Source organism: Rhinolophus ferrumequinum, chromosome 8 (genome assembly GCF_004115265.2).
Source record: "Rhinolophus ferrumequinum isolate MPI-CBG mRhiFer1 chromosome 8, mRhiFer1_v1.p, whole genome shotgun sequence".
NCBI lineage: Eukaryota > Metazoa > Chordata > Mammalia > Chiroptera > Rhinolophidae > Rhinolophus > Rhinolophus ferrumequinum.
This window is the reverse complement of record NC_046291.1, coordinates 6,393,680-6,408,112: the sequence shown is the minus strand read 5'-3', so window position 1 is coordinate 6,408,112 and position 14,433 is coordinate 6,393,680. Positions and strand designations below refer to the sequence as shown.

General features: G+C 49.2%; 1 protein-coding gene across 2 annotated transcripts in view; it reads left to right on the top strand.

Moving 5' to 3' along the window:
* Nucleotides 1–14,433, top strand: part of DIS3L2 (DIS3 like 3'-5' exoribonuclease 2) — a 301,104-nt gene that overhangs the window by 225,635 nt on the left and 61,036 nt on the right. For both annotated transcript variants that reach the window (XM_033112550.1, XM_033112549.1), the window contains one exon: nucleotides 3,174–3,407. In XM_033112550.1, coding sequence (XP_032968441.1) covers nucleotides 3,174–3,407 — 234 coding nt within the window. The remainder of the gene's footprint in view (nucleotides 1–3,173; nucleotides 3,408–14,433) is intronic.

Sequence of the window (14,433 nt, the reverse complement as noted above, 5' to 3'; positions counted from 1 at the left end):
AAGCTAAAACTCCAGGGGAAAACTTTGTGACCACAAGAATGAATAGGTCATGGCCCTGTCATTCTAGAGGAGGTTGGAATAACTCCATTAGCGAGGAGTTTTCAGGAAATGTGGGTGTGATAGAAGGACAAGAATGGGCGGAGCCTGGAGGGGGCCCTTCTGGAGACCAGTGCGTGCAGCCTCCCCGCTGGGACTGGTGGAGAATACCTGGGACTGAGTGTACAGTTCCTCTTGCATTCAGCGCGCACACACACCTCTCTCCTGGGAGCCAAACTTAGGACCCACTTGCCACAGCAGAAGAGTCAGGAGCAGGATATTTGAGTTGTTTGTATTTTTGGAGAGAAGTGGTTCTTGGCATAATCCAGAAAGTATTATTTGAGGATTTTTATTTTTAAGAAAAATTAAAGTCTGATATTACAGATTCAAGACTCTTTATAATAAGGCTCTTTGCCCTGAATCAAAGAGAAATGTGAGTAGTTGCTACCCTTGTCTTCCTGTGCGTCACGGCTGCCATTTTAAGAGTATTGGTTCTTCCTCCAAGGGAAGGTGGGGAGATCAGAAGCCTCTCTAGCCATTTAGGGTAGCTCTTTTCCCCAGAGGCCTTGTGATGTGGACACTTCTCTGTGCTGGGCTCCCTCCTTCCCCCCTGGGAACACCTGTGTGTCCTTTAGGTGCCTTTTGGGGGAAGCATTCTCTCCAAGGCTGGAACAGAATGGTTTGGCTGGTAGAAGGGAGGGCGGGTGAGGGGTGCTGTTTGCAAGCCCAGGCCGAAAGGCCCCCAGTGAGTGGTGCTCCCTCCCTTCCCCGGAGCCATTTCTGTCATTCAGCACCATGATTTTTCCTTGCTCATCAATCACATTTCCCATCACATTGATCTCAGAGCTTTTCCACTTTCCTCATGTCCTTGAACCTGACTTAGCACCCCCTCTTTCTCTACCTTATCCTTGACTCCATAGCTTGGGACTATTTGATATGAGTGCCCTCAAGTTACCCCTTCTTGCCCTCCAAACCGCCTTTCTCAGCTTCCCTGTTCCCTGCCTTCCCCCCAGTCCCTGCTCCTCTCTCATGGATGAGTCGCCTCCCGGGGTCCCTTGGCCCAGGATCCCTTTGTTCTCTCGCATCTTCAGTCTTTGTTTTACACCACTGCTTCCCCTTACCCTCCAAACAACACCCCTGTCCTGCCATTCTGGCAGGTCATCCACACGTTACCTCCACAGCCAGCCGTCCACCTGTCCTTCACCCAGAATTTCCCAAACCTTTCACACATGGCACACACAGAAGTTGTTGCTATTTGAGTGGCGCAGGAGGTGTGTGCGAGGCCGACAGAGGGCAGAGCCCTGGCAGTGTCTCTGTAGTCCGTCCACAGCACGTGCCTGCGGTGTTTGAAGTTCGCCTCCGCCCCCCTGCGCCATGTTCCCCCCTAAATGGCCTTCCTCCAGGTCACCAACAAACAGCTGCTAAATCAAGGACTTGTGCTTCGTTTCATCCTCGGGGACACCCTGGTGGCATTTGACAGACTCGTGGTTAAGAGCTGGCACTTGGGCTGGACGGCCCGGTTCAGTTCCTGGCTTTACCGTCCTCTAGCAGGTTGCTTAATGTGTCTGTGCCTTAGGTTCCTCATTTGCAGAATGGGGATAAGAAACTGCCTGCCTCACAGGGTTGCCATCTGATTAAATAGTTCCCATATGGCAAGTATAGAAACTCGGCCTGCCTCAGCGCGAGTGCTGGTGTCTGTTGTTTTTGAGTACTCCTTTCTTAACACGCTTTTCTCCTGCTTTTCCTACCATTGGGAGCTCCCGGTTTTTTTCCTGTCTCTTTGAGCTCTCTTGTTTTTTTGTTTGTTTTCATCCTCCAGCTTAGGAGGTAGTAGAGAATGCAGCCTCAATGTCTCCTTCCTCCCTCCTTCTCTCTCTCTCTCTCTCTTCCTCCTCCCTCCCTCCCTCCCTCCCCCTCTCTCTCCCCGTCTGTCTTTCTCTCTCCCTCTCTCCCTCTCCCCTTCCCCCTTCCTCCCTCTCTCCCTCTCTCTCTCTCTCTTCCCCTCCCCTCCCTTCCTCTCTCTCCCTCCCCTTCCCCCTTCCTCCCTCCCTCTTTCCAGGTGATGAGGCCAGCTCCCTGCCTCCAGACTAGTCGTCACCCCTGACCCCAGAGCCACACCCCAAGTGCTGCTGCATAGCTCCATCCAGATCTCCTCCCGGTACTTCAGACTCAGGAGTCCCCCAAATATTTTAATGATTATTTTATTGTTTTATAAGTGAAAAATGCTCATTATAGAAAATGCAGACATTATATTATAGAAATAATGTATTCTATTATATATATTATATTATACATATTATAGAAATAATGTATTTCTATTATACATATTATAGAAATAATGTATTTCTAAATACATTATAGAAAATTCAAAGGATAAAATACAAATTGGTGGCAACTCCACCCCTCAGCGAGCACCACCGCTCAACTTGGGCGTATCTGCCTTGAGCCCAGTGGGTCTCTGCCTGGGCCGGGTTTCCCCAGGGGACGTTGGACAATGTCTAGAGACAGTTTGGGTTGTCAACTCGGGGCTGCGGGGAGGGTTTACTGGCATCTAGTGGGTAGAGTTCAGGGATCCTGCCAAACACTTCACAGGGCACAGGACAGCCCCCAAAACAGAGAATTAGCCCAACAGTGCTGAGGTGAGAAAAGGCTGTGCTGGAGCTTTTTCTACATACGTGCCCCAAATAGGACAAGTTGGCATTGGCTTTCTCTTTCTACCTCATCCTGCTTCTCCACCTGTGTTCTCTGTTTCTGTCCGTGGCCCACCTTCCCCGCGCCCCACATCTGCCCCATTACCAACCCCACAGATTCCCCATCTGTCACATCTTTGGCATCTATGCATCTCTTTCCCAGATCTGACGCTGATGACCACTCACCCAAACGAATGAAAAAGTCTCCAGCAGGCCTTTCACCTCAGTTCCCCTGCTTGGCCGGCCTGTGCCCCCCTTATGCCTAGAGACCTCCCCTCCATGCCTGTTAAGTCTGAGCTTCCCGAGGGCAGCAGTTTCCACATGGGTGCCCCGTCAGAATCTGACACCATTCTGAACGAGAAGTGTCTGCAGAATATGTATGGACGGATGGTCCTGTGTGAGAAAAACCTGAAAAAACTTCTCCTCACGATGTATCCCTCTTTGCAGATCCTCAGTGAGTGGTTTGGCCGGACCATCATCCACTCCTGCACCAAGCTGAGCTACGACCATGCCCAGAGCATGATTGAAAGCCCGACCAGGACAGTCCCCGAGACCGAGCTGCCCCCCATTGCCCCGGAGCACACCAGTGACGAGGTACACCAGGCTGTCTTGAATCTCCACAGAATTGCTCAGGAGTTACGCAAACAGCGGTTTTTGGATGGCGCACTGCGTTTGGATCAGGTCAGTTCCTTCCTTGTTTTAGTGCAACCAACAAATGTGACTTGTGCCTACACCGCGTGTGCATGAGATTCAGCATGGCTGACTTGGGCTCTCCCTGCCTTCTCTTTCCCCAGTCACTGCCCTACAGCAGTGTTCTCTGAGGCAGGCACCCACCCACCCATCCCACGGGCACCAGGCCTAACGATGTGAGTCAAGACGAAAGGGTGGCGTCAGTGTGGGTGGCTCTGTGACCAAAACTCCCAGCTGGTCTACCCTGGGAAGGCTGTATCCGGTACTTGATCTGCACCTTGGTTTCTACCTCTGATCCTTCTTAATTGAGCTGAGAATAGGAAACGTGGAAGTTTAGAAGGAGTTAATCAGTATCTGATCACGAGGCTTTAAAAAAAAAAAAAGTATTTCTTCTTATCCTTTGTCTTCCAAAGAGAGTTATATGTTTACAAATTCCAGATTAATATCTGAAGAAGCAGAGAACTGAGGAGACTGTAAGACATTGGCTGTGGAAGGAAATGATGGCCCGGAGTATTGCTTGCTCTTAAATATCACAACCACGCCAGCCCCCGTCTGGGACTTAGGCAGCCATCACTCAAACCAGGCCGACATCTCCGTGTCCGACAGTCGGTGACTCTTAAGATCCAGGCACTCTTTCCTCATTACTGGTCAGGGCGTTAGAGAGCAGAGCCTGTGTTGTGTATTGTGCAGTTTTTCCTTCTCGTTTATATTTCTTAACCCAAACCCTAGGAAACTCGCTCTCCTTCCCTGGTCACTGTATTGCTATGGGAAGACTCCAGGTGTTTGAAAAATGAGTTGGGCAGCAGGATTGGCTGATGGAGCTGTGTGTTTATCAGGCCACTGGCAGAGTGCAGCCTTCTCTGAGCCTTTCAGCTTGGAGAGGTCTCCAAGGCCTTGTTTTAAAACCTCCTAATTGAAGATCTCATTTCATCCTCCCTTTTGTGATAAACTTACAGAGATGATTCTCAGCAGGCATTTCAGATGGTTGCTGCCCTGGGCCTGGGAGTAAGTAAGCAGCTCTCAGAATAAGGGGGCGACCTGTTCTGCCTGTGCTCAGGAGCCCTCCTGCTCCCCCTTCTCCTGCCTGGGCTCTGGCAGCCTGAGTAGACTCTCTGCACACGAATGCTGATGGGTGGCTATAGGCACAGTGGCTGCTGGCAAAAAAGGGAGGTGACAGAACCTTTCCTTCCTGCCGTTAAATCATTTGTTGGGGCTCTGAACACACTGTGATTCTCACTCCCCAGTGGCCGCTGGTTGTCACATGTAAGGAGGCTTTTCAGTTCTTGCTTCCTGGACGTCTGTCCTGCCTGTGGCCCTGTGAAGCTCACCACCTCTGGTTCTCTGCTTCACTTCATACGTCTCCAGGAATGTCTGTGGGGCCCTTTGCAGAAGCCTCTTCCCCTGCTCACTCCTTTAGGGTTGTCATTCCCTTGGGGTCTACCCTACTCCCTTATTCCGCTACCCACACTCCCTCTCTGAATGAATTCCTTTACTCTGGTGATTTTCACTACTAACTGGCTGCTCATGACCCCACATCTGTTCCTGCCACCCTGGCCTCCCTCCCAGGCTCCAGACAAGCCTCTCCTCCTGCCTCCTTGAACTCTTTGCCTGCATGCCCCGTGGTCCTCCAGCCAGCGCTCTCATTTCTCCTGTGGGACTCAGTGATCAGCACCCATGGTATGCTGACACGCGGCTGGTGTTCCCGTGGGGTGGTGGGGGCCGTGATACCAGGTGTGTGTGCTGGTACAATTACCCAGTTTAACAAAGTATTAGGTAAACTGGTCAGATGAGAGCATGAAAAAGAAAGCTGTTGTTTCTGTGAAAACCAAATTGGAAAGATTTGGTGAAGATGAATCTTCAAAAATTCTGCTGCTTGAGTGTGATAGCTATAACAGAGTAGGGGGAAATCATCATAAAATTCAGGAAGAATTTGGTACGCAGATTGTCTCCAAGATGCCTAAGTCCTCAGTCTCTTAGAAAACAGAAACTATAAATCATAGACAGTGAATTATGAGTGCAGTTTATTCAGAAAAAAAGTATGTAGAAATCCAATTAGCATACTCTTTAAAAGACTTACATTAAAAAACAGTTAATGAATGTACATTTATATAAATTAAGTTAAAACAAGGCTTTGGTTGCATGAGTATCTCTTCTGTGTGATTCCGTTCTTCAGCCAACTCCTACAATAACTAACCAACCACCTCTTCAAGCACAACAAAAGAGAGAGGTTCTGTTGCAGCATTTTAGAGACCTTACCCCATCAGATTATTATATAGCTTGATTGAATTAAATATGGGAAATACTCTAAAAAACTATAAAAGACCGTTAGTGATCTCGGTGCACAGTAGGCAGGGTAGGTGGTCAGGGTAGAAGAATGATCCCAGGTTGCTACCGATATGTGGGCATGGCTTAGAATCAGAGTGGTGTTGCTGAAGATAACTGGATATCCGTATCTCACTGGCCCTCTCAATTTATATATTGGAAAGCTGAAGACCCCGAAGGTTACATAACTTGCTTATATGTAAGAAACCCACAGAGCGAACTCTTTGTTCACTTCTTCATTTACTCCATGCTGACTTAAGAGAGAACAGTTTCCTTCAAAATGAGGGAACAAAGCCCTCAAAGGTCCTAATTAGGTTCCCATTAATGAAGGCTTAAAAATAATGGATTTGCATCCTTGGAGTTGATTCCTTGGTTCCCCAGAGAACGAATGTGTGGACCAGAGCTTCAGAAGGAGCCGCATATCAGTCTCCCGCAGCAAGGAACACTGGTGAGAGCCTTATACTCCGCTCAGTGTCCCCATTCACAAGTCACCGTGTTTGTGCTCCTGCGCCTACTGCCTGCATTTGCCCTCAGGAAAATCCAGTTTTCCTCCATGCTTCTGGCGTGGCCTGCTGTTTGAGTTGCGCTCTGATGCTGTGTTTGCCTCCGTTCACTATGTTCACATTTTTGGTGCCAGTCCTAAAAAAAAAAAAAAAATACGCCCTTTTACATGCGCCTCAATTAGAAAGGCTCTGTGAGAGGCAGGGGACAGCATCCATGTCACACAGTATGCCCTTGAATGCAGAATAAATCTGCTAAGCCAGAAGCCTCACTTCTCCAAGGAAGCAGTCTGCCATGATGAGCTCCAACGTGAGGGAAGCGGAGGACGCTGATGTGGGTGGGGCCTGTCGGTTGGGTCAGGGACCGACTGGTCTGGAGGTCATAACTACAGAAACACAGAGCAACTTGGCCGCTGGGTGATTGCAGTGAGCACGTCAGACCAGAGCTGCTGGCCGGCCGAGACAGTGCACCCTCAGGGCTGCCGGTCAGGCTCCAGTCCCTGGGGACCACCTGCTGGCAGCCCGTCTGCTTACCCTCGTGGGCTATCTGGGTCATCGTGTATTGGTGGGCTCGGTATAGAATGGGATGTGAAACCCATTGGGAAGCCCTGCCTTCGAGGCCGATTACCTGCTCCAAATGTCTCTCTTACCTGGAGCTCGAACCTCGTTCTAAAGAGGTCCTAGCCCAGTGAAATGATGCTCCGTTGTTTCACTGCCCAAGAAGCAAATGCAGGTGCAAGATGCGTTCTTGGTGCTTTTTATTTGGATGAGTTGCATAATATCCCTTCCAGGTGGTTTTTTTTCCCATCTTCATGTTTTCTGCTGCCGTGTTCATTCTAGATGCTTGTTTTATTTTATTTACTATAACGTGTCACTCCTGTTTCTTAAACAGAGACTCCCATAAAGGGGGTACAGACTTTTCTGTGTTTGTAGTCAAAGTGACCATAATGGTTTATAATCATATGCAGATCTTGAGCTTTGGGAGAGGGGGCTGCGGGAAGCCCTCACCCCTGCCTGGCAGGCCTCAGAGTGCACGGCTCCCTGGCCCTTCTGTGCAGCAGACAAAAGGCCTGCTCCCAGGCAGCTCCCCTCTAGGGAGGAAGGTGACACTGCTTGACTGCGATGACATTCTGTGTCTTAGCCATTGCCTTCGGAAAGGACAGCAAGAGAGGGTTGCAGGGTGCTAACCAGAACCCCAAAACAAAAGCATCTTAGGGAATACTGGTGGTTTTCAGGAAACGACTCCTCTAGCTTTCTGGGGCTTTCTCTCCAGCCTGACATTCCTCAGTCTGGTGACAGCACTTAGAGAAAGGCCCGTCTTTGTGAGAAGCAAGCCTGACTGCCTGAAGGAAACTGTGCCGCTTCTGGGGTCTCCAGCAGGTGGTCAGGGGGTGTGAATGGCTCCTAATGAGCCTTTGACTTGCTGAATTTAGAGAAAGTTGTAGTGAAGAAAATTGACTTCCATCTTCTTAGGCAAATTCCTCCAAAGCGGAGGAGCTTTTATTAAATTTATTCTCAGCTGAGTCTTAGGTGAATCTCACCTGGCACTATTTTGAAGCTCAAACTTCAGGCAGTTTCTTTGAGTGGACTTGATTGTAAAGACAAATTTATTAATGGAAATCATTTTTAAATACCTTGGGACCCAAGCCGCTGTGGAATGTTATAATGGATGACCTTGGCCTAGCCTTGAAGTGGGGGGGGGGTGTGGGGGGGTGGGGGGTGGGGGGGGTGGGGGGTGGGGGGGGTGGGGGGTGGGGGGGGTGGGGGGTGGGGGTGGGTGGGTCTGCAGACTTTCTGTGAAGGGCCAGATAGTAAATATTGTAGGCTTTGTGGGCCATGTGGTCTGTCTCAGCTGCTGGACTCTGCTGTTGTATTCTGAAAGCAGCCAGAAGCAGACAGACAAATGAGTGTGTCTGTGTTCCTGTAAAACTATAAGGACACTGAAATTTGAAGTTCATACTATTTTCAGGTCACAAAATAGTATTTTTCCTTTCACTATTTTTCACGTTTTTCACTATTTTTACGTTCATTTAAGAACGTAAAAGCCATTCTTAGCTCGTGAGCTGTACCAAAGCAGGTGGAAAGCCAGAGTCGCCTGCGGTCCATAGTTTGCTGACCCCTGCTTAAATGAAATTCAGCTCTATTACCAGTCAGCTGGTAGCCGCCCGTCGTCACTGCACTGGGGAGTGGGGCTGGGTAATGGGAACAGTTGTGCTAAGTGAGCTCTCAGGATGGTTTCATGCAATTAAGTACATTATTCCTTTGATTAGTACCATGCTTAGCAGGTCCAATCAGAGGAGGCCGGCAGTAGAGGAATAAATCAGTTTAGCACCAGTTCCCTTACCCTATTTACAGTCAGGTAGCTTTAATTAGCCTGAAGCAAGAAGCGCAGTGGTTCTAATTTCCCACCTCTGCAAGCTCGGCAGCCTCCTCAGTCAGGTCTCCTGCCGCCCAGCCCGTCTCCCAAGCCCATTTACAGAGATGCTGGCTCTGCCATCTTGTAGGGTACGCCGAGGGTAGGGGTGCTCTAAGGAAACTGTCTGGCATTTCTCCCCCCACCCCACCCCTGTTGCTGCTATACGTGGCAATATGTTTTGAGTTGTGCGTTTACAGATTATAGTTAAGAACGTTTCTATTCCTTCTACCCAGTACAGTTGTTTCCAAGAAATGAGCAACCCAGCTCTCTGCTGTTTCATTTGTGTGCAGTATGATATCTGGTACAGGGTGAGAAGGACCGGCATGAGTGTCCCATCTGGCTCTTCCTCGGTCTTACTGTCACCCCTTGTGCACGAGAGGAAGCTGTTGATCGGCTGGTTGGACATGTTTGTACAGTCGGTCTGTTTTCAGTTGCAGAGCCCTTTGTTCAGCGTGTCTTCAGAAAGCAGCTGTTGGGTGCCTAGCATGTGCTAGGTGCTGCAAATGAAGGATGGAGGAAGAAGACTGAGTCCCCATCCTTAAGTTCCTGGTCCGGTGAAGGAGCCAGCAGACCACGCGGAAAATGGAACGTGTCGTGACGGAGCTCTCACGGGGGCAGTGAGGCTGTGCTGGGAGGAGCGGCCCCATCTCAGGGCCTCAGAGCACTTCCCAGCTGGGGCAGTGTGTACTCGGGGGCTCTTGGAAGACTTGAGCGGCTCCCCAGGCTCTGAAGGCAAGGGAGGGCATGTCAAGCAAACTGCTGGTGCAGGTGTGGAAGGGGTGACAGATGGCACGTTTGGCTGGTGGCTGATGGCTGCAGACTGCGTGGCGTAGAGCGTGAAGAGGGAGTAGCTAGAGAAGGGGGCAGAAGCTAGGCCTGCAGTTGGCTGGAACCAACTAGGGAGACTTGGGATGATTCACCGTATGGAAGTGACGTGATCAAAACTGTCTTAGAAAGAGCTTCCTGACTATAGTATGTATAGAGTAGCCTGAAACAGAACGAAATAAAGCCCACTTATATTCCAAGAGGGGAATGACGAGGGCCTGAAATAGAGACTGTGGGAGAGAGAGAAATTTACAGATCCAAGAGAGGAAGGAAATTTGGCAAGCTTGATTAGAGGTGGAAGGCAGGGGATGGGTAGCGAGGGAGAAGCAGCAATCAGCGAATCGGGTTTCAGGTTTGGGTACCTGGGTTGATGCTGTGCTATGTACTGACCAGGAGACACCATAGGATGGGAGAGCTGAGAAGAAAGGGTCTGTTGAGTTGGAGGGGCCAGCCAGAGACAGACAGGAAGAGACGTGGAATACGCATGTGGGCATAGGTCTGGGGGTTGTTTGGGAGGGCTCACTTAAAAGTAACCAGCCGGGAGCCAGCAGCACGAAGAGCTCCTCAGGCTGCACAAGAGCCAGCGCTCGTGCGGGGGCCTGGCGAAGGAGCAGCCACGGAACACTTCTGCCAGTTCTCACTCAGGCCCCTCCGATCCCCACTTTTCCTTAGAAAGAGAGCTTTAAAACAGATTATACAAGCAGAAATATACTCTTACACTCAGATAAAAGCATATAAGTATATTCTAATGTTAGAAAATTTAGAAATTACAAGAGTATAAAGAAGAAATCAAAATCACCTATAATCGCATCACCCAGAAACACCACTGTTAATATTTTGGTATATTGTAATTCCTTATGAATTTCCCTCTTACCACATCATGGCAAGAGGGAGGAGTGGCTAGCATAATGTACATATGATTTTTAATTCTGCTTTTTACTATTAAGTGAGTTTTTCCCCCCATGTCATTCAAAATTCTTCTGCAACATTGTAACGTCTATGTAACATTCCATCCTGTGAATATACTCTTCAACATTCAGCCATGCCCTAGTGGAGGATATTTAGATTCTGAGTTTTTGACATTATAAATCATAGTGCCTTGGCCATCTGCGTTCTTAAGTCTTTACCCTGATCTCTGATTATTTCCTTAGAACATTCCTGGAACAGTGATGATAGGGTCGGAGATACAGACATATTTAAGAATCATGAAACATTGCCACATTCCCTTCCAGAAAGGTCATACCTGTTTACACTTCTTCCAGTAGCCTGTGAATAAAGGCACCTCTGATGGAAATACCTGTCAGGAGTTCTCTGCCCACTTGGGGGGTGTTTTTGTCTGTCCGGCGCTCTCTCTCTCTCTCTCTCTCTCTCTCTCTCTCTCTCTCTCTCTCTCTCTCTCCATGTCTAAGTCTCCCGAAATGTCCCAGTGACTGTGGTCTTGGATCACTCCTTCATCTTTCACGTTATTTGAGGTGTTACACTGAAGACTCTTCCTATTTGCATTAGCCATTATAAGAAATACTCCTAAGAGCCCTAAAACTTTAAATGACTGAGAGAGGTAGTTGAACACATCTTACTAAATTCCTGCCCCGTTGAGACTGGAGATTGATCTCAGCTCCACGAAAGTCCTTTCCGCTCATTAGAATTAGTAAAGAAACCCACTGTATTTGAAATGGCAGCTGAGCACAACTGTTGCATTTTTAGATCCTCAGAGAACATTTGTAACTTAACTGGCCTTTTTTGTTGCTCTTACCTCCTGTGTATAATAGCTTTCGGGCATTGTTTGGGTTGGCCAGACATGAATAATCATAAGGAAATCTAATTGAATTCAGACCAAGGAGAACAGAGTCGCTCTGTAATCTCTGCCACCATAAGAGTTGCTATGCTTCTCTTTAAGGTAGTGCTATGCAGTACAGGAAGACTGCTACTAGAAATTCAGGTTTCCCTTTAAATGCTGACAGTGCATTACTTTAGCCACAAAGATAGTTCTAGAATCAGTGAGGCTCAAAGAATGTGTATCACCCTGTCAGATTTTTCCCAGTTACCAGTTTCATAATAATCAGATTAGCAAAATTTTCATTTAGGTTTATCCATCTCATATCTAAATACATCCACAGCCAAGAATCGGGGCTCTTTTGAGCCGTTCAATGCCCAGGTTTTCTAGGATGGCCTCTGGAGGAGAGTGGAGCAGCTGGACAGGGAACAAGCTAAAGCTCCGGCTTCCAGGAGAACAAGGGAGCACAGAATTCCCAGTCATAGGGTATTGAAATCTTTCCTTTGAGAGAGAGATTGATTTAGTTATCGTCCTTTAATTTCATGCGGAATCAGGGAAGACAGTCCCTATTTATGCTTCCCAAGGCAGGAACTAGAGACGGGCTTGAAAACTTGACCTAGTTGTATGTAAGTAACACTAATTACAGCCACTTATGTGAGCTGATCGCTATTTGTGGCTTGTTAACATTCGCATAAAAACTAACATATATCATTAAGTTTCAGAGTAACTTTGCTGAGCAGCTTGTTATGACCCTACACTCTCCATGTACTCACTCTTCCTTTAGGCATGTCACATAGTCATTTACTCATAATTTTCAAAAATTAGAAGGACTACGGGTAGTATTATTCTGGAAGTTGTTAAAAATACAGACTCAGACATGATCTCCGACCCTCACGGGGCAGCTATTTCTTGATTGCTATTGTGTTACAAATACTGCTCATCGTTCTGTGACGGAGCCTGGCAGTGGAAGACAGACATTCTGCCCTAAGGTTGCACCATGAATCTGAGAAGAGCTTGGTGTCCTTACAAGAAACTCCAATAAGGTAAAACCAGGGGCCTAGTCAGCTGACACAAGGCTGAAGGAATACCACAACTGATGGCTCTTAAGTAGATGTTTAGTGAAAGAAGGCTAGCTTGGGAAGTGAGCCCTGAATCACAGGTGATGAAGAAGAACTGGAGGGCGTGCACTGCCCACCCTGTGGAGATGCCGGAGGTCATCCCTCAGTATCCGCAGGGGCTGGTCCCAGACTGCCCGTGGATACCAAAACCCGCGGCTGCTTATATAAGGATATAAGTCCCTTATATCAAATGGCGTAGAACGAAGATGCATACAGCGGGCCCTCGGCGCCCACTGATGCCCAGCCGAGGACTGAAAATACAGTTGGTTGAATCCTCGGGTCCGAAAGGCATGGATTCGGAGGGCTGACTGTGTTCCATCAGTACTCCTGTAAGTTCTGAACCCACTGAGATTGCAAATCAGACGGAGATGAAAATCTTCCAGCTGTCACTGATAAAGTGTGCGTTAAAGGAGGCAGCTTAAGCAGACTCAGAGTTGTGCAGAGTGCCGTGGGGCAGCCAGGACTCTGACGCGAGTGAGCCGAGGGAGCGGGACGTATAGGACAGAAGCCCGCCCTCTGCCAGCCAGACTTGGAAGCCCGGCGATGGCCTGGTGTGACTTCGGCGGCCGCCGTGAGGCTAGGAGCGGACGGTCAAAAGCAGAGGACCAGAGCTCAGGCTCAGGATGGCCAGTGCAGGGCTTCAGCACAGCTCTGAAGACTGCTTTTATGTACCCTCTGAAACGTGGCTCCTGCCCCGCTTCTAGAAGCTTTCAACGCGCCTCCTGGTTCTTTCTGCTTGCCTATACCCAGGCGCTCGTCTTACAGATGGGAAAAGCCCTACTTACTCCCACCCTACCCAACCCCTAGAAACCTTTCTCAGCTTCCCAGAACCTGAAGAGCGAGCGACACTCCAAATCTTGCAGAGAGCTTTGCGTTGGTCTGCCCATCCCTCCCTGCCTCCCACTCGGGGCTCCCCTAGCTCTTCATGTGTAACTGTCACCCCCGTGATCACATTGTCACATTGCTTGTTATTTTCCACGTGCTTCCTCCTTCCTTCTCTAAAACTGACTTTTCTTAAGGGTAAAGCCAGCGTCTTGTTCATCTTTGTGTCACTAGCCTCTGCACAGTACTTGTTTTTAAGCAGGTGTATTAAGGTCTCTAAGCATCTCTGTATATTGGTCTTTTTCAAAAGCTGTGATGGTTGTGATCTGGAAGAGGGTCTGTAGCTGTAGAAGAGAGAGGTGTTTATGTAAGAGAATTAAAGGCACATTCTGAGTCAGAGAGGTTTCCTCCCCTTTTGAATAAAAGGGTTGGGTGTTTGATTACTTGCCAGGGCAGCCAAGGTTTAGAACAAGGTGTAATGAGGACTTTCTCAAGGTGGAGCTGCCTGGACAGGTGTGAGGAGCCAGGAAGCTTCAGCACCCCAGGGGCTGGCAGTGCTTCTGAGGCGTCCTGCGCATTCTGTGCTCACCTCTGTGTCCTCAGACTGAGCCTTGCCTCTCGGGGAGCCTGGCAAAGAGGCTCTCCAGGGGGCCGCAGGGACCCCCAGTGTGCCTCCCTGGGAAGAGACCCTCAGGCTTGTCAGAGAGCTGGCTTGCCGGCATGGAAAGGTGGGTGAGGCACCAAATTCCCCCACCTGCCTCTCGAAAAGATTCCCTGTGGGGTGAGTGAATATGAACTGCTACCCCCAGTCCCATGACGAGATGGAAAGGATGTGTGGACTACAGTGGGACCCTCCCCGGTAGTGCTCCCTCTGGGAGTTGTGAGCAGAGCCGGGTTTTGCTCCCAGTGGGCACGATGTCCACAGGAGAGGTTCTGTGGGGTGCTGCTGGGCTCTGCGAAGTGAACCCGCACCGCATTTGCAGTTGAGAGTGTGCCCAGACGAGTCAGACTGAAATCCTTAGCATGTCCAGAGGGCAGTGAAGTGAGACAAAGGGCCCTCACACTGACAAGATGATGTATGAGAATCCCCTGGGGGGCGAGCGGGCAGCGGCCGAGCCCGGTTCTCTCTGCGATGCCAGCCTTCAGGTTACTGGCCTTGACAGCCAGAGCAGATTCCGCTCCCGGGCCCCCCTTTGGGTAATTACACTCATGATTAGGAAGCGCTTGGTCTCTTCCCTTT